The 21020-nt window shown below is 39.5% G+C and overlaps 1 protein-coding gene across 1 annotated transcript in view; it reads left to right on the forward strand.

The window, feature by feature from the left end:
* WASHC3 (WASH complex subunit 3) overlaps positions 1 to 8809 on the forward strand; it is a 53379-nt gene extending 44570 nt beyond the window's left edge. The window contains exon 7 of the mRNA XM_065887712.1: positions 8558 to 8809. Coding sequence (XP_065743784.1) covers positions 8558 to 8642 — 85 coding nt within the window. The 3' untranslated portion in view covers positions 8643 to 8809. The remainder of the gene's footprint in view (positions 1 to 8557) is intronic.
* The last annotated feature ends 12211 nt before the right edge of the window (positions 8810 to 21020 follow it).

Genomic DNA, 21020 nt, shown 5'->3' on the forward strand with positions numbered 1-21020 from the left:
CAGGGTAATTACCTTGACCACTGGCTGGCAGACTGACTAGAAAGTATAGGACAGAAAAAAAACAATGTCAGAAAATTGTGATTAGTCCACTGTTGGAGACCTTGATTACAAGAATAAGAAACAATAAAAATATCAAAGAGGTGGTGTTAAAAAGCAGTTATGGGTCTTCCCTGGTGGCTCAGTGGTTAAGAACCTGCCTGCCAGTGCAGGGGACACAGGTTCGAGCGCTGGTCTGGGAAGATCCCACATGCCACGGAGCAACTAAGCCCATGCACCACAACTACTGAGCCTGTGCTCTAGAGCCCGCGTGCCACAACTACTGAAGCCCACACGCCTAGAGCCCGTGCTCCGCAACGAGAAGCCATTGCAATGAGAAGCCCATGCACCACAACGAAGAGTAGCCCCTGCTTGCTGTAACTAGAGAAAAAGCCCGCACGCAGCAACAAAAGACCCAACGCAGACAAAACTAAAATAAATATATTTAAAAAAAGCAGTTGTGGTCTTCCAGTGTCTAGCAAGCAAGAGGTAGAGAGTTGTTGGAAGTAAAGAACCCCAAGATAAACAGCAGAAACCCATCTTACCTAGGATGGCTGGCTTTCTTTTTCTTTATGCTATTAGACATTACATTGTTTCTCTGGCTGTGGCAATCTGCCACAGACTCCCACAAAGGGCGGGACATACCTGTCTTGATGGGCATTCAGAAATGGAAAGACCAAAGTATGTGTAGTTTGAGTAAATGTAATGCTGAAGTAAGTCTTACTGGTTACTATGTAACATCAAAGTCAAAATTGTCTTTTTTTTTTTTTAACTACCCCAAATGTCTTTATGTAGTCACTGCAATCTCAGTTCAGGAATTCAGTGTTTTGCTGTTTCCTTAAGACAACTTATTGCCATTGCATAAAGCTCTGAGAACAACACTAATTGACAAGTATAATGTGACGTTAAAACTTTGTATGTGCTCTAGTTGATATTGAAAAGTGATTTGAATGATAACTATTGCACCCTCTCCCCACAATCCTCCTACTCAGCAGTAGTTTTACTAACAATGTTTTTGCCACTTAATCTGCTTTACATTCAACTGTTTTAAATTTAAAGAAAATTAAAAATATCTTTAAACTATTTACCTACATAAATAAATGTTTTTCCAAAGAATGTTTATGATGTTTGGTGTCCTTAAAGTGGCTGTGGTTTTAAACACGAATATAAATATCTCTTTAATGAAAACAAATCAGACCAATGATATTTGTATTTTAAGACTCATTTTATGTACAGGATCAGAAAAACTAACTCAAACTAGCTTAAGCAAAAAGGAAAGTTATTGACTCACAAACCTAAGAAGTCTAAGTAGGACAGAATCAGGGGCGCAGCGCCATCAGTACTGGCTGGCTGGTGTTCTCTCTCACCTGGCACCTCTGTCCACCTTTACTCCTTGGCATAATCATCCACTTCTCTCCTGCTGAGGAGCTTCCTTTCCTCCTGGAAAACAAGGAATTAGCAAATAATATTTGCTTTATATTGTAAATAGCTATAATATTGCTAGTTTTTGCCAACTGAAAGGAAAGAGAGCCCCTTTTCCATAATCCAAGGCTCATTTCTGGGGAAGCATTCTGATTGTCGTGCTTGGGTTATGAGCACTCCCTTGAATTGATCTCTTTCCAGGTAAAGAGATTCTTCTGACCTGCCGGGCCTGGATTATGTGACTGTAACAAAGAAAGAGTATAAGGAAGGGATGAGGGCAATAGGGATTGTGGTTGATAGTCTTATTTATTCCCGTAAAGGGGAGAAAGGTGACAAATAAAATGCACACAGCATCTGGTATGCTAAAAAGTACTGATTTGTATATGGTTAGTACTTCCTTCTTTCCTTTCCTTTCTAAATTTTGGCTCACTTTTAGTTCAGGTCAACCTAGTAACTTCTTTGAAAATACTTCTTTTTAAACAAATTAAACTTAGTAAAGAGTTTAAAGTTAAACTTTAAAAAATTTTGCTTTTACTAAGACTTTTATTGATAATCTGGATGCCACAAATTATATAAGTATGCTTATTAAAATGTAGCTACCAAGCTAGTGTTTTCTATTGTAACTACTAAAGGTTGAGATTTTAGAAAAATATACATGATAAATCATGAATATACTTATGACTTTATATATTTTTCTGCATTTTGCTGATGTACTCTTTTTTAGTGATTCATTTATATGTTTAAACTATTGAGAGGATTATGCAGTCTTCATTTTCAGATTTTAGTAATGAAGTGTAGCCAGTAGTTTAAAGTAGCAACCTTTTTAAACATATCTTTAAAACGTCTTTCTATGAAGAAATTTACAACAAACGTTTCATATATATATATTATATATATATATATATATATATATATGGTCAAGCAAGAGCAATTCTGATCATAATATAAAAAGCCAAATTTCTGTTCCCCTTAAGAATATGAATATCCAGTCTGGAAATGATGTTGTGAGTTCTATAATTACATTAACATTTGTAAAGCTTTTTTTTTTTTAATGTATTTATTTATGGCCATGTTGGGTCTTCGTTTCTGTGCAAGGGCTTTCTCTAGTTGTGGCAGGCGGGGGTCACTCTTCATCGCGGTGCGCAGGCCTCTCACTATCGCGGCCTCTGTTGTTGCGGAGCACAGGCTCCAGACGCGCAGGCTCAGTAATTGTGGCTCACGGGCCCAGTTGCTCCGTGGCATGTGGGATCTTCCCAGACCAGGGCTCGAACCCGTGTCCCCTGCATTGGCAGGCGGACTCTCAACCACTGAGCCACCAGGGAAGCCCTGTAAAGCTTTTATAAGTTATAAAATGCTTTCATGTATTACCTCATTTGAGTCTCATGATTTTTGAAGTTTTTCTCTTTTATGTACAAAAGGAACTCTAGTGTGTAGCTTTTCTTTTGTTTTCATAGCAATTCCAATTCAAAACAGCTTTAAATTTCTTTTATTTATTTATTTTTGGCTGCTTTGGGTCTTCGTTGCTGTGCACGGGCTTTCTCTAGTTGCGGTGAGTGGGGGCTGCTCTTCATCGTGGTGCATGGGCTTCTCATTGTGGTGGCTTCTCTTGTTGCAGAGCACGGACTCTAGGTGTGTGGGCTTCAGTAGTTGTGGTGCACAGGCTCAGTAGTTGTGGCACACGGGCTTAGTTGCTCCACGGCATGTGGGATCTTCCCGGACCAGGGGTCGAACCCGTGTTCCCTGCATTGGCAGACGGATTCTTAACCACTGTGCCACCAGGGAAGCCCTAAATTTATTTTAAAATGAGTGAGGGCAAACAAAAGTATTGGTGAGAATATGAACCTTGTGCACTGTGGGTGGGAGTGTAAAATGATGTAACTGCTATGGAAAACAGTATGGCAATTTCTCCAAAAATTAAGCATAGAATTACCATATGATTCAGCAATTCCACTTCTGGTTATATACCCAAAAGAAGTGAAAGCAGGGACTCAAACAGATACTTGTATACTCGTGTTCATAGCAGCATTTTCCACAATTGCCCAAAGGTGGAAACAACCCAAATGTCCATCCACAAGTGAATGGGTAAACAAAACGTAGTATGTGCATACAATGGAGTATTAGTCATCCTTAAACTGGAAGGAAATTCTGATACATGCTGCAACATGGATGAATCTTGAAGACATGATAAATGAAATAAGCCAGTCACAAAAAGACAAATATTACATGATTCCACTTATATGAGGTACTCAGACAAATTCATAGAGACAGAAAGTAATGGAGTGGTTGTCAGGGGCTGGAAGGAAAGAGAAATGAGGAGTTATCATTTAATTGGTACAGAGTTTCAGTTTTGCAAGATGAAAAGAATTCTGTAGGTGGATAGTGGTGATGATTGCACAACACTGTGAGTATACTCAACACTACTGAACTGTACACTTTAAAATGGTTAAGATGGTAAATTTTATGTTATGTCTATCATACCACAATAAAAGAAAAAAATGAATGAGGACAGAGAATAACAAGTGTTGACAAGGATATGGAGAAATTTTAACCCTCATATTCTGCTGGTGGAAATGTAAAATGGTGCATCCACTGTGGTAAAAAGTTTGACAGTTAAAGTTTGACAGTTCAAAAGTTGAACATGGAGCTACCATATGACCCAGCAGTTCCACTCCTAGGTTTATACTTGAGTATTGAAAACATACATTCACACAAAAACTTGTACACACGGCTTCCCTGGTGGCGCAGTGGTTGAGAGTCCACCTGCCGATGCAGGAGACACGGGTTCATGCCCCGGTCCGGGAGGATCCCATATGCCATGGAGCGGCCGGGCCTGTGAGCCATGGCCGCTGAGCCTGCATGTCTGGCACCTGTGCTGTGCAACGGGAGAGGCCACAGCAGTGAGAGGCCCGTGTACCGCCAAAAAAAAAAAAAAAACTTGTACATGGATGTTCCTAGCAGCATTATTCATAACATCCAAAAAGTAGAAATAACCTAAATGTTCATCAGCTGATGAATGGATAAGCAAAATGTGGTATATCCATGCAATGGAATAATATTCAGCCATAAAAAGGAATGAAGTACTGATAAATGCTACAACACGGGTGAACCTTGAAAACATTATGCTAAGTGAAAGAAGCCAGACACAAAGGCTGAATATCCTTGATCCTATTTATACGAAATGTCCTGAATAGGCAAATCCATAGACACAGAAAAGTTGATCCATGGTTGTCAGAGGATGAGGGTATAAGGAAATGGAGAGTGTCTGCTAATTGGTTTTGGGTTTCTTTTTGGAGTAATGAAAATGTTCTGAAATTAGATAGTGGTAATGTTTTCACAACCTTGTGAATATACTAATTTGTACAATTTTAAATGGTGAATTTTATGGTATGTGGATTATACCTCAATTAAAAAATAAGTGACTACTTAAGTGTCCATCAACAGAAGAATGGTTAAAGAAGATGTGGTATATATGTCCAATGGAATACTACTAAGCCGTACAAAAGAATGAAATTTTGCCATTTAGATGGACTTGGAGGGTATTATGCTATAAGTGAAATAAGTCAGGCAGAGAATGACAAATACTGTATGATATCACTTATACCTGGAATCTAAAAAACACAACAAACTAGTGAGTATAACAATAAAGAAGCAAACACAGTTATAGAGAACAAACTAGTAGTTACCAGTGGAGAGAGAGAAGGGGGAGGGACAATATAGAGGTAGGGGATTAAAAGGTACAAACTATTACATATAATATAAATAAGCTACAAGGATATATTGTACAGCACAGGGTATATAGCCAATATTTTACAATAGCTATAAATGGAGTATAACCTTTAAAAATTGTGCATCACTCTGTTGTACACCTGTAACTTATATAATACTGTACATAAACTATACTTCAAAAAAAACGAGGGCTTCCCTGGTGGCGCAGTGGTTGAGAGTCCGCCTGCCGATGCAGGGGACACAGGTTCATGCCCCGGTCCGGGAAGATCCCACATGCCATGGAGCGGCTGGGCCCGTGCGCCATGGCCACTGAGCCTGCGTGTCCAGAGCCTGTGCTCCGCAACGGGAGAGGCCACAACAGTGAGAGGCCCACATACTGCAAAAAACAACAAAAACAAAAAAAACCCAAAATGACTACTTAAGATTCCCAAACTTAGTTGTGTAATTTCAGTGAAAGCTTACATTTCATATAAATTTTCCCCACCCTCCACCTATTGCCCCTGCATGACCTAATCTCATCTGCTGTTGTACCCCAGTTACTTTACACCCTAGCTACTGAAAAACTTACAGGTCCCAAATGTACTGTGCTGCACCACTCCCATTTTTTTCTTTACTCAGGATACTCTCATCCCCACTTACTCCCACATTCTCTGTTTCTGCCAAATTCATACCCATCCCACACCCCTTCACAAGTGTCTCCACCTCTCTGGAGTCTTCTGTGACCGACCCTAGTAGAGTGAATTACCTTTTCTTTTCAAACAAGTGTAGTTAGTACAACTATATTTTTGTGTGTCACCTGTATAACAATAATTTGTTTGCATTTCTGTCTCCCCCACTAAATTACCAGCTTCCTCAGAGCAGTAAGTGCTTGTTATTCATCTCTGTACCTCCAGCACCTAACACAGTTCTTGGCAAGTAGTAGGTGCATGACAGATGAGAATAATAATAATAGATAATCTTTATTTAATATACTTACTATGTGCCGCATATTACTAGTATACTTTACATTTAATAATTCATCTTAATCATCACAACGATCCCATCGGTGAGTTGGGTTCACAGTGTGCTTAAATAGCTTCCCCAGAGTTGCTCAACAAGTACATAGTAAGGCTAGGATTTAAACCCAAGCAATCTAGCTCCAGAGTCTGGGTTCTTAACCACTATGCTATATAGCATCACATATATTAAAAAGTGGTTGCACACAAAAATTAATTTTATAATCTCACTCCGTTCTAGGCCTAAGCTGCTTTTATCATTTTCTTAAGTAGCATTTATGTTAGGGGAGTTATGTACATTGTTTTATTTGTTTGAGTTGCCTTAGATACTAATATAATTTTGAAGTAGTATTCAAATAATTTCCTCTGGTAATGTTTTCCTTTTTAGTAAAATGAACACAGTAAGGAATCATGTATATAGCAAAGAGAAGTTTGCTGGGGACTATGTGCCCAGTATTCATGCCCACTACTTTCAGAGTTCTTGCTTCTATGGAGAATGATGAAGACTGTGGTTCTGTGTTAGTATTTTAGGCAGATGGAGCATCAGTCAAAACCTATAAATGCTGGGACTTCCCTGGTGGTCCAGTGGGTACACAACTCTGTGCTCCCAATGCAGGGGGCCCAGGTTCAATCCCTGGTGGGAGAACTAGATCCCACATGCATGCTGCAACTAAGAGCCCGCATGCCGGGGCTTCCCTGGTGGCGCAGTGGTTAAGAATCTGCCTGCCAATGCAGGGAACATGGGTTCGAGCCCTGGTCCGGGAAGATCCCACATGTCACAGACCAGCTAAGCCCGTGCACCACAACTACTGAGCCTGTGCTCTAGAGCCCGTGAACCACTACTGAAGCCTGCGTGCCTAGAGCTGGTGCTCCGTAACAAGAGAAGCACTGAGATAAGAAGCCTGCACACCGCAACGAAGAGTAACCCCCACTCGCCGTAACTGAGAAAGCCCGCATACAGCACTGAAGACCCAACACAGCCAAAAATAAAATAATAAATAAATAAATAAATTTATAAAAAAAAAAGAGTCCGCATGCCACAACTGAGAAGTCCACGTGCTGCAACTAAGATCCCGCGTGCCACAACTAAGACCTGGTGCAGCCAAAATAAATAAATAAGTAAGTATGTACGTACATACATACAAACAAAACCTATAAATGCTGTACCCGGCTTTAAAGTTTTATTGTACTGAGGACAGGTGACTTCCTCGTAGGCGTAATCTAAAATTGTGCAGCAGAGCAGACGGGGTTATGTTTGACCCATTGCTAGGGAGCATTGCCAGCATTTCTTCTGTTTCGTAGCATGGCAGATGTGATGTTAAAAAGTATACGTCAAAACTCAGCCATAATTTGTAACTAAAGGTAAATAGGAGACTACATTTTCTTACTTTAGTAATAGTAATTATATTTGTGGCAAAGAAGAATTTCATTTGTTGGTGTCCTAAATCTTTAATAAGAATCAAGGAGCCTGAGGGAGAAATAAGTCTTGCAGCTTTTTTATTAAAACAGAGCAGGTATATTATTCTTCCTTTCCCTCTTAGTTTCCCCAAGTATACTTTATTGGCTTAATTTACTTCCTTGGATAGATTGAATAGGGCCTGAGTGTTAGTGCTGCCATACTGATTAAATGATTTACTGACAAACTCCATGGAGCCTATCTAGTTGACTGTTTTAATGACACCATTAAATTTCATGTAGTTTATTATAGCACATCTATGCAAAGCTGGAGTTTAACCATTCTCACATTTTCTTGTTGTGCTTAGGGAACCTTCAAGACATTATTTATACCAACTCATTCTTATATTCTTTCTCTGATGATAAAACATGTAAGTGAAAACATTCAGCAGACGTTAAGAACCTTCTTTGACAGGCACTCACTTCCCCTGCAAAATTTCCGTATTGCCTGTGTTTCTTAATGGCCATTCTTGAACTCTCTTCCATTTTAAAACTGCTCCCTGCAGCTTTCCTGAACATGAAGATTTTCTTTTTCTTTCCACTTCTAGCTTTCCTTTCTCTGTACCTTGTGGACACTTGGAGGCTGCAAGGATTTAGCACTGGTCATGCCAGCCTCTTCAGATCGCATCTCTGTCTGTAGTTGGGTCTCCATGGTAATGAGAAGCAGAAAGTGCTGAAGTAGCACACTGTGTAAGGACTGGCAGGAGAAAACAGTGCCGTGGCCTGTACAGGAATAGCACTGAATCCCCATGGTGCTGGAGAAGCCAGCAAGAAGCACGCTGTGGCGGAGAGCGGGAGACTGTCGGTTAAGGATGCAGATTTGGCAGATTTATTAGCAGCAGTATTCTAAGATGAACCTAATTTACAGTTAGTGCTTTTTTTCAACTGGAAAAAACATTAAATTTTTTTTCCTTATCTTTTAGGAGGCCAGATGCTCCAGTGCCTGATGGTGAAGGTGAAAAAAATATAGAAGAAAGTTCAGACAGCGAATCTTCTTTTAGTGACTAGGCTTAATGTTGATAACAATTATATATACATGTGTTGGTGCATATTTACATTCTATAAGAAAGAGAACCTGAACTTTAACTCTTAGTCATAAAAACATCAAATGGCTACATATCCACCACCAAGCTTCCTCTATGTTAAAAAATAAATAAATAAAGCATTTATAATAAGCTGGCAGTATGTCTTGTTACCAAAATAAAGGACCCTGAACTGAAAAATAGAATAGCCTAAATAAAGTACTCAATATTTGAGGGATGCAATGAGCATCTAAAATGAAGTCAATGTGAGTTTAGCGATCAAAAATAGACTCAATGCAAAACAAAAAAGTGAATTTGGCTAAATGAATTATTCAATTTTTGTGAATATTTTAGCACGAAAAGTATTTAGCATGAAAAGTATGTACATTTGTATCTTAAGAGTTGTTAAAGAAATTTCTGGCAGAAAGTAATACTGGATTGAAATTTTCTGTGACAGCTGGAAGCTTATATATCATATTTATTGTGGATCTGGAACTTATTGGTAGTATTTATTAGCATGTTAAGCTTTTCACAACTTGGCCATTAGTTCATATACTATCAAAGTCAGATATTCTTATTATATTTATCGTCAAATAGAAATTGAACTGAAAGTAGTTTCAGTGTGGTTCAGAGTGAGCTGATAGCAGAAGTTGACAAAGGGATGTGATGTGGGGCAAAAGAGGTGTTTGCTGCTGTATACCCCTTGCCTATTCAGAATTGAGTCCAGTGTTAAGTCTACTCCATTACCAGATCTTCAAAATGATGACCAGCCACAGTCTGTAGAAGACTACACAGGAGGATTAGTGAGACAAGCTGTAGTTCCTTGTGCTACAACTGAACTCAAGACCAGAACTCATATCCATCATCTCTTTCCTGCATCACCCATTTGGGACTTTCCTTGCTCTCTTCCAGAAATTCAGCAGGTCTAGTTTGGTTGAGTGACCCAGACCTTCATCCCTTCAGAGATGGGCCTTGGTTACTTTGCCCCTTTTAGGCTGTGATTATCACATTTGTCTGTTTGCTGTTCACACCAGGCATAGAAGCATCAAGAATCACCCCAATGAATCGCCTGAGTTCCAGACACATCCTCCTTGTTTCATTTTGTAATTGTAATCCTAGCTCTCCATGTTAACCAACATATTAACTCCCTTTTTTTGCCTGTTGTCCCACAGACATGAGCAGCCCAACAGAATCAGTTTGGCAGCAGTAGCTTCAGTTCTGTAGAAATCTTACTGTGCTTCTTGATAGAAATGTTCTAGCTTTTTCCTCTTCCCCTGTCTAGGAAACAGGACCTCCAATTCAGCAGAGCCAAAGGTGGTAGGGGGGATGGGAAGCACAATTCTGCAAGTAGGTTACTGAGAATGGTGGTAGGAAGGGCCAGTTCTATTTCTATCCTCTTGGCTCCTAGACCCATAAATTCTAGCAGTTGGGGACATGGAATTACATACTGGCCTTTGGTATAGTGCATGTATCACTTCCTAGAAAACAGCACCCCAGCCCTGCAGGCTGTATCTCTCAGCTGGTGTCTAAGCAGATGCTGTAATAGTCCATTTCACTGTTGTGTTAGATTGACTGCTTCTGGATAATGCTCCATATGATAGGATCATGGATCCAGTAATTCATGTTGCTCTTCATTTACTACAAAATAGTTCCTCAATCTGAGGTAATATAATTCAAGATACCTTATTTGTAATAAGCATTTTTGGGGGGCATTCTGTAGACTATCAGATAGTAATGATGACTGAGGTACTGATGGAAGGGAAAACAAGCCTGAATTAAGAATACAGATTAATTACAATAGAAAAGAATTGCTTCCTCCTCCAAGGTGGAGGAAATTAAACAACTTGCTCCCATGTGGCTGATTTATCTCCTGAAGGAGTGTTACGAGTCATTGGTTTCTGCTGCTGACAGATCACATGTTCAACAGTGACATAACTAAATCAGCCTTAGACAAAGCTCAAGCTCTCAGGTCTATGCCTAGCCTCTATCTCTGCCACCATGATTACTTCACTTACGGGTTGTTGTGTAAGCCTGGAGTGGTGAAGAGCAAGGCTGGTATAAACCTACTGAAGAATCATCCTGTCCACCTCATCTTTGCCTCCTCAGGTTAGTGCTCTTTTATTGACATTCCATGATACAAAAACCTACAAACTTTTCCATAATCAAGACTGTGTTTATCCTTAACTCAGGCCACATCTTTCTCCATCACTCTGAATGACCAAGTGTACTGTTTGAAGCTCTATCAGGAAGATTTTTCATTTTTCCCTTACCACTGATCCTTCCAGGCACCTCTGAGAGGAGACAGTGTGGAAGCCAGCCATTTCTGGCTCACACCGAGATAGCAAGCTGGTCTACCCATGAACAAGACCCACATTTTCCTTCTCTGTCATCTGGTATGTTAATATTGCAGAAATAGCCTTACTTCTTCACTTCTCCCTGTCTCCATGCCATTTCCCATAAGATTTTCAATGCCTTCCCACTCTGCGTGGAGTTATTCTGCCTCACCTTTGGACTCTGAACTTAGCCGTGTGATTTTCTTTGGGTCAATGGAATGTTAGCAAATTTGATCCAAGCAGAAGCTTGAAAAATACTTGAGTAATTGGTCTTGCCTTCTCTTGTGCCTCTGATATAGAAACATGACTGGGATAGTCTGATGGAGAATGAGAGGTGTGTGGAGCAGAGCTAAGCTGTTCTAGTCACATAGCAGCCAAACCCAAGATGTGAGCGAGCCCAGCCAAGATCAGAAAATCTGCCTAACCAATTCCCAGCTGGCCCTAGATGCCTGAATAATAAATGCTCACTGTTGAGTCTCAAAGGTTTTTTGGTTATTTATTACATAGCATTATTGTAGCAATAAATACTGATAAAACTGACCATAGGGGATTCCCCCTGGATCATAGGAGTAGGTTGAAGGAGATGCATTAGTCCATGAGAGGTAAATGATACGGGAATCTAGTCTACTTGTCCATGTAACTTACATGTGCCCTCTGGACAGGCTCAGGCTTGATCCCAAATGTATCATTTCCATCAAAATAATGGATTTTTACTGTTACTGTCTGGCCCTATGATATGATGAACCTGATAACACCTAGCTCATGACGGGCAGCTCCAATTAATAACTTGATGTCATATATAAGCAGATTCTCACTTTCTGCCAGGCACAGAGGCATACCAAGGGTTGCTTTTCAAACAATGATGAGGCAGGCCTTTGTTCCAGAACCTAATGTCTGTACTGTTAATCTTCTGTTGGAGCTTGCCAGAGATGTTATACAATGTTCTACCAGAGATACTTGTAGCATCAATGGATAATCAGTCATATAGTCTGAGCAGGAGGGCAGCTCATATCACAGCCTGAGCCTGCAGCAGAGTCCTCTCTCTTGCCCTGGGCCCCACTTGAAACTAGCAGCCCTCTAACTCTCCCCATAAATGGATGAGAGCAGCATTTAGCTTCAAAAGTCAAAGTCCCCAACACTGTACCTTTTTCTTAATGGTAGAGGGTGCAAGTTCAATAACTTGTCCTTCACTTGGAGGCATGTCCCAGCATCCTCCAGACCATTGGACCCCTAAAATCCACAGGGGTCCAAATCTTCCATCCTCCCACTTTAACTGAGGGACAGTGATGACATTTTAGATCACTCGATATCAAGTCTATTCAGCGTGCTCTTACCCAACTACCTTTGAAAGGATTGCATTGTACAGTTACTTTAATAAGTGGCTTATGGTACTTTAGAGAAAGAGTGGGCAGATATTTATTCTATATGCTTGTAGTGGCATAAGTAGCATTTTTCAAAGGGCATTGGCCCCCTTTTCAATTGATGAAATGATAGTCACAGGGTAACACTTCTGCATTATAGCAGTTGACATCAACTTTTTGCTCTCTGGCTCTTGCTTTTTTGGATAAAACTGCACCCTAGTCTACTGCCTTCTACCTTGAACATGAGCTACACTGTACTCCCTGAACACCAAGGAACCTTGGTTGCCACTTCAGCCTTGCTGCTACTTTGCCAGTGATGGTTGGAATACCACTACCTGCCTCCTGCCATTATAGAATTCTATCATCTCAATTAATATAAGAGAGCCCAATTCTGTGGCATCATTTCCTACTGTGAATCCTGGTCTAGATACCACTAATTTTCTCAAATATATCGTTGCCATTCTCATTAGTACAATCTTTACTGCCTTAGTAAAGAGAATGTTCTCTGGGCTCTTCCTGGGAAAATAATAGGTTGGTTCTCTTGACACATGACATAAATCCATTCTAACATTCCCACCTCTCTGAGCCACTGACCTCTTCTTCATTACTTTGACAAGGCAATTCCAGCGTCTCCATCTCATTTGGTGTAGGCCATGAAGATTCAAGAAGCCATCCCAACAGCCTGTTAACACCAAGTGTCCTTGCCAGGATGTTAAATCTTGAGTCATAAGAGAGTGCTCCCATGTCAATAAACTCTCCTCTATCCAGTCTAATATTCTGCCACTCTGGTCCAGCACATTCAAGATCTATTCCCACACATATTCTTTAAATTCCTGCCAGTAATGATTAGCCAGTTCCTAAAATTCTTTCAGTAAAGCTATCTCTTCCCAGATCAAGAACTATATTTTCTCTCTCAGCTAAACTTGACATTAGTTATTCTTCTCATGGCAATGGGAGGAAACAAGTTCAATCTTGAGGTAGTAAGAGTCATCTTACAAAACATCTACTTTAGGTGAACACTGTGTGTGGTCTCCAGGTAAGGGGAGGCTGCTCTCCTCTAGAGAGGGAGAAAGCTGCTTTGGCTGGTGTGGAAGGTTCAGAGAAAACCAGGAATTCAAGCTCCTCAAGCATATCCACCCAAATTTTCTCATCGCAAGTCTCAGTCTCCTCTGATACCAGGGCTGTGACACTAGCAAAGGAGACTTGTGGAGGTTGCACATTTTATCTCCTTTGCAGCTCTGCCACCCTTACAATTGCCCTCTGAGCCTGATTTTCACTACAGAAGTCCTATGGCTATGGAGATAATCGTCTCTTTAAATACTGCCAAGGTGACCTTTTGGCTTTCATTGTGCCCTAAGATGATAGTTGGCTGATCTGAGTTTGTTACTTACTTCCTTTTTTCAAGGCTTCCAAGGCAGATAACAAATGCTAACCAATTCCACAATCCTTTGCCCCCCAAACCATTCTAGTGACAGAACTACTGGATAACCCATTTCTTCTTATCCCATTCCATCACAGGTGAGATTCCTAGGCATTGTGATGCAGACCAGGGATTACCACCATCCTGCTTATCCTAGCAATAAGGTAAGTGATTCCATTGCAGAATCCCATCCTAATGATCTGCTTTCAAGGATCGCTCTCATACCAAAGTCATATGTTATATTCCTCCTAAAACAGACCTTGAGACAAACATTTGGGTGCAAGTAGATGATTTGTGAACTAATCCCAGGAAGCAGGAGTAAGAGAGCAGGAAGAATGAGAGAGGGAAGAAAATGTAACACAAGGATATTATCAAGATTGCCATTGTGAATGCTTGGGAGTTGATTCCAGGACCAGCACCTCTTTAGAAATGAGCAGGTGCTTCTCAGAACTGTCCACCAGAAGGACTAGAGGCTAGATCACATGTCCACTATCCCTGGACCCATTGGTTGAGGACATTTCTCATCTACATTTAGGGGATACATTTGCATTTAGGCCTCGGGGGCTCCCATGACCTAGAAAAGGACACTTTGTCAGTAAGTGGAGAGATGGGGCACTCATCTGAGGTGAGTTATTGTCACTAAAAGGTGAGTCTGAGATTGAGGTGAACTGTCGACCACAGCTGTGGCTGAAATCCAAGATGGTTCTAGGAAAGAGTTGCAGGGCACCACTAGAAGCATTAGCTACAGGTTCCAAAACACCAAACTTACCTGAACTTACCTTTATTTAAAATGTATAATTTTCTTCTTGGATATAAAGACAAAGTGGATGGTAAGCCACACTCAAGATTTCCAGAACATTTTCATCAAAATTTTTAGTTTTAAAAGTCTTCCAAGAATGAGCAAAGGATAAACAATGGCTAAATCTATATCTTTATAGTATGTTGTAATTATAATATGATTTTTAAAGGTTTCCTTTTAAACATACCCCACAGAGTTCCTCTGTGAAACTTTTATATCTGAACTAGAGCATGGCTCCCATTAAAGAATAAATTGTGTCCGTGTGCTGGTGAAGAGTGCCCAGACAACATAACGTTCAGTAAAACTGCTTTGTTTCTGATCAAGTTCTTCCCCAAAACAAGCTTGATTTCCAGAATTCGTGAAGAGCTTAAATTCCATAATTTAATCCTGTGCTTTAAACAGCTGCTGCAATGATGCCAAGGTGTCTTTTCAAAAACATTCAATTTTACCTTTCTTGTTAGTAAGATTAATAAACAGTAGGAATGATACTAAAGCAAGTGTCACTCTGACTTTGATTTCAGATAGATAGCTTTAAATAAAACATTTATCTTCCTTTGGAACATGGAGTGTAAAGATTTTATCTGTGACTCCATTTCTTCGCTTCCCCAAACAGTATTACTTTCAATTGGCAGCTTACAAGTAAATAAATTTGGAAAAAACTCATTTTAAAATATCTACAAATTATTTACTAGGCATCTGGGTATACTTATGTTTAAATTAATATAATTAGATTAAAGCACCTTAAAAGTAAATACTTTGTTTCACAGTTAACATCGTAAACTTTTTTTTCACAGTAAGTCCTAAGTATTGGAATAATAGCATTCTAGAAGAAATCTTAGCAAAATGTCTAGTCTGATTGCCTCATTTTTACCAGTGAATGAATTGAAGCCCAGAGGAGTCGAATGATTCCCTCAAATGTAAGAAAGAAAAGAGGTTTATTCATATAAACAAAAGTGCTTAATCTATCAGTAATATTCTTATCTTAAATATTAATACTATTAGTTATTCATACAAAAGCAAATTACTTAAAATTTCAGTAATCTTATTAAAATTTCACATTGTAATCTTCAAAATAGAGTTGTGAAACAAATTTTATACTTAAGGATATTCTAACTTCAATATTTCAATTTTTTCACTTATATTAAAATATGTGACCCTGTGGCAATCAAATAAAGCTACTTCTACATTTTCTTAGGGACATCTTAACCATACTGGTTTATACATTGCTATACTGTCATTCTAGTTTCCCAAATCAAACCTTAGAAAATTCTAAGAACCTGGCAGTATAGTTTTCTTTTTTTTCATAAATTTATTTATTTTTGGCTGCATTGGGTCTTCATTGCTGTGCGTGGGCTTTCTCTAGTTGCGGTGAGCAGGGGCTACTCTTTGTTGCGGTGCACGGGCTTCTCATTGCGGTGGCTTCTCATTGCGGAGCACGGGCTCTAGGTGCACGGGCTTCAGTAGTTGTGGCTCGTGGGCTCAGTAGTTGTGGCTCGCAGGCTCTAAAGCACAGGCTCAGTAGTTGTGGCGCATGGGCTTAGTTGCTCCGCGGCATGTGGGATCTTCCCAGACCAGGGATCGAACCCGAGACCCCTGCATTGGCAGGCGGACTCTCAACCACTGTGCCACCAGGGAAGTCCTGGCAGCATAGTTTTTAAATGGCCTATGTAAACACACAGTACCTAGATAGCAAAATTTTTAAAACCCCAAGGGTAAAATCTATAACAAAATTCCATGAAAGATACAAACTATCAAAAATCACTCCAAAAGAAATAAATAATTTGAACAGCCTTATATTTACAGAAGAAATTGAACTTACAGTTAAAAACATTCCCATAAAGAAAACTGGACACCCACATGGATTCATTGGTGAATCCTACCAAACATTTAAGGAAGAAATAATGCCAGTTCTACACAAACTCTTCCAGAACACTGAAAAGGGAAAACTACCTCTATGAGGACAACATTAATAGGATACCAAAAGCAGACAGACATGACAATAAAAGAAAATTATAGACTAATATCTTTCATGAAAACAGAAGTAAATATTCTTTAAAATGTCTTAACAAATTGAATCTGACATCATAGAAGATGTACAGATGTCCAATAAAAATATGAAAATTGCTCATCATCATGTATCATTAGGGAATTGCAAATTAAAACAACAATGTGATTATACCACATACCTATTAGAATGACTAAAATCCAAAATACTGATAACACTAATTTCTGGAAAGGATGCAGATTAACAGTAACCCTCATTCATTGCTGATGAGAATGCAGTATAGTACAACCCCTTTGAAAAACAGCTTGGCATTTTCTTACAAAGCTAAACGTAGTTTTATCAGACAGCAAGCATGCTGCTAGGTATTTACCCATGAATGTTTATAGCAGCTTTATTCATAATTCCCCAAACTGGAAGTAACCAAGGTTTCTTTCAATAGGTAAATGAATAAACAAACTCTAATATATTTATACAATGGAATATTATTTGGCAGTACATAAGAAGTGAATTACCAAACCATGGAAAGACACAGAGGAACCTTAAATGTATGTTTCTAAGTGAAAGAAAGCCAGTCTAAAAACACTACATGTTATGTGATTTAAACTATATGACATTTTGGAGAAGGCAAAATTACAAAGATAGTAAAAGATCATTAGTTGTCAGGATGTGAGGGGAGGGAAGGTAGGACTGAACAGGTGAAGCACAGGGCATTCTTAGGGTAATTAAACTATTAGGTATGAAACTGTGATGATGGACACATACCATTATTTATTTCTCAAAATCCATAGAACTATATAACATAGAGTGAACTTAATATAAACTATGGACTAGTTAATGATAATATATCAATACTGGTTCATTAATTGTAACAAAAAATTGTTTTGTTAATTATAACAAATGAGTCACTTTAATGCAAGATGGTAATAATAGGGGAAACCGAGAGGGTGGGTTGTGAAGTGGAGTATGTATCTGAAATTTCTATACTGTTCGCTCAGGTATTCTATAAATGTAAAATTGTACTAAAAAAATATTTTTTAAAAAACAATACATTGGACTTCTCTGGGGGTGCAGTGGTTAAGAATCTGCCTGCCAATGCAGGGGACACAGGTTAGAGCCCTGGTCCGGGAAGATCCCACATGCCGCAGAGCAACTAAGCCCGTGCGCCACAACTACTGGGCCTGTGCTCTAGAGCCCACGAGCCACAACTACTGAGCCTGCACGCCACAACTACTGAAGCCCATGCGCCTAGAGCCCGTGAACTGCAACAAGAGAAGCCCACGCACCGCAAGGAAGAGTAGCCCCCACTCACAGCAACTAGAGAAAGCCCGCATGCAGCAATGAAGACCCAACACAGCCAAAATTAAGTAAATTCAAACAAACAAACAAAAACAATACATTATGTCCAAGTGGAATTTATCCCAGGAATGCAAGGCTGGATTAACAGTAAAAAATCAATTAATGCAATTTATCATATTAACAAACTAAAAGAAAAACCATATAATCATCTCAACAGAAAGCACATTTGACAAAATTCAACATCCATTCCTGATAAAAATTCTCAACATAATAAAAATGAACTTCCTCAACCTGATAAAAAGTGTCTACAAAAACCCGACAGCTAACACGACTTAATGGTGAAAGGCTGAATACTTTTCCCCTAAGATTAGGGAACAAGACAACAATGTCTACTCTTACCGCTTCTATTCAACATGCTACTGGAGATTCTAACCAATAAGATAAGGCAAGAAAGGAAATAAAAGTCATACAGATTGTAAAGAAGTAAAACTATTTTTACTCACAGATGACATTATTATCTGTGTAGACAATCCATTGGAATATATAAAAACAGCTACCAGAGCTAATAAGTGAGTTTAACAAGGTTGAAGGATACAAGATCAATATACAAAAATCAATTGTATTATTATATACTATCAATGAACAATTTTAAATTACCATTTACAATAGCATCAAAAACCATGAAATCCTTAGGGATAAATCTACCCAAATATATGAAATACAGGTATACTGAAAACTACAAAACATTGCTGAGAGAAACTAAAGAAGACCTAAATAAATAAAGTGATTTACTGCGTCCATGGATTGGAAGACTGTGTTGTTAAGATGTCAGGTCTTACCAAACTGATCAATATCTTAAAAGCAATCCCATAAAAAAATCCCCCAAAGCTTTCTTTTAAATAAAAATTGACCGATTCTAAAATTCATTTGGAAATGCACAAAACCTAGAATATCCAGAACAACTTTAAAAAGAACAAGGTTGAGGAGTCCCTGGTGGCGCAGTGGTTGAGAGTCCGCCTGCTGATGCAGGGGACACGGGTTCGTGCCCCGGTCCGGGAAGATCCCACATGCCGCGGAGCAGCTGGGCCTGTGAGCCATGGCCGCTGAGCCTGCGCGTCCGGAGCCTGTGCTCCACAACGGGAGAGGCCACAACAGTGAGAGGCCCGCATACCCGAAAAAAAAAAAAAAATCCAACTTAAAAAGATGAGCAAAAGATTTGATCAGATACTTCATCAAAAAAAAGGATACAACAGAGTGAAGTAAGTCAGAAAGAGAAAGACAAATACTGTATGCTAACACATATATATGGAATTTAAGAAAAAATGTCATGAAGAACCTAGGGGTAAGACAGTAATAAAGACACAGACCTACTAGAGAATGGACTTGAGGACATAGGGAGGGGGAAGGGTAAGCTGTGACAAAGTGAGAGAGTGGCATGGACACACTACCAAACGTAAAATAGATAGCTACTGGGAAGCAGCCGCATAGCACAGGGCGATCAGCTCGGTGCTTTGTGACCACCTAGAGGGGTGGGATAGGGAGGGTGGGAGGGAGGGAGACGCAAGAGGGAAGAGATATGGGAACATATGTATATGTATAACTGATTCACTTTGTTATAAAGCAGAAACGAACACACCATTGTAAAGCAATTATACTCCAATGAAGATGTAAAAAAAAAAAAAACCAGGATACAGATGACGAAAGCGCATGAAAAGATACACACAACATAAGTCATTAGGAAAATGCAAATTAAAACCACATCAAGATATTACTATACACCTATTAGAGTGGCTAAAATTTGAAATCCTGACAATACCAAGCATTGGTGAGGATGTGGAGGATTTGAGGGAAAGTTTATACATAAATAAATAAAATCAGTGAAGATTCTACATACATATAATAGGAGTTCAAGAAGGGAAAACCATGCAGTGTGACAAATTACAAAAAGTACAATTCAAGAAAATGTTCCTAAAATAAAAAGGATTGTATATTGAAATTGTATATTGAGAAGGCACACTATATGTATCTGAGAAAGTAGACCCAGAACAGCTAATAAATATCGAGATATATTTCATTAAACCTATTGGACAATAAAAAGAAAGAAGAAAATTCTTTGGGCTTCTAGCCAAAAATGACCAAGTCACTTCTATATGAAATAACATTAGATTGTCATAAAACTTTTTAATAGCAATAGTTTATGCTGAAAAACAATGGCATAATATATTTAAAATACCCAAAGAGTCTTCCTTGGTGGCTCATCCACCTGCCGATGTAGGGGACACAGGTTCGAGCCCTGGTCTGGGAAGATCCCACATGCCGTAGAGCAGCTAAGCCCGTGCACCACAGCTGCTGAGCCTGCACTCTAGAGCCCGCGAGCCACAACTACTGAGCCCATGTGCCGCAACTACTGAAGCCCGCGTGCCTAGAGCCCGTGCTCCACAACAAGAGAAGTCACTGCAATGAGAAGCCCGCGCACCACAATGAAGAGTAGCCCCCACCCTCCACAACTAGAGAAAGCCCGCGCACAGCAACAAAGACCCAAGCGGCCAAAAATAAATAAATAAATAAATTTATTTTAAAAATAAATAAAATACCCAAAGAAAGAAAATGTGAGCTAAAGATTTTACATCCAGGCAAACTGGATATAAATTTTTAAAAAATATTTTATTTTATTTTATTTGCTTCGTTGGGTCTTCATTGCTGTGCACAGACTTTCTCTAGTAGCAGCCAGCGGGGGCTTCTCTTCGTTGCGGTGTGTGGGCTTCTCATTGTGGCAGCTTGTCTTGTTGCAGAGCACGAGCTCTAGGCATGCGGGCTTCAGTAGTTGTGGCACATGGGCTCAGTAGTTGTGGCTCGTGGGCTCTAGAGCGCAGGCTCAGCAGCTGTGACACATGGGCTTAGTTGCTCTACGGCATGTGGGATCTTCCTAGACCAGGGCTAGAACCCGTGTCCCCTGCATTGACAGGAGGATTTTTAACCACAGCACCACGAGGGAAGTCCCAAACTGGATATAAATTTGAACTTCAAATATAAACATACAGTCAAACTCTTAATCCTGGAACTCAACAAAACAAACAACCCAATTTTAAAAATTGGCATAGGACTTGAATATGTATCCTCCCCAAAGAAGATATACAAATGGCCAATAAG

This window comes from Phocoena phocoena, chromosome 11 (assembly GCF_963924675.1).
Source record: "Phocoena phocoena chromosome 11, mPhoPho1.1, whole genome shotgun sequence".
Taxonomy (NCBI): domain Eukaryota; kingdom Metazoa; phylum Chordata; class Mammalia; order Artiodactyla; family Phocoenidae; genus Phocoena; species Phocoena phocoena.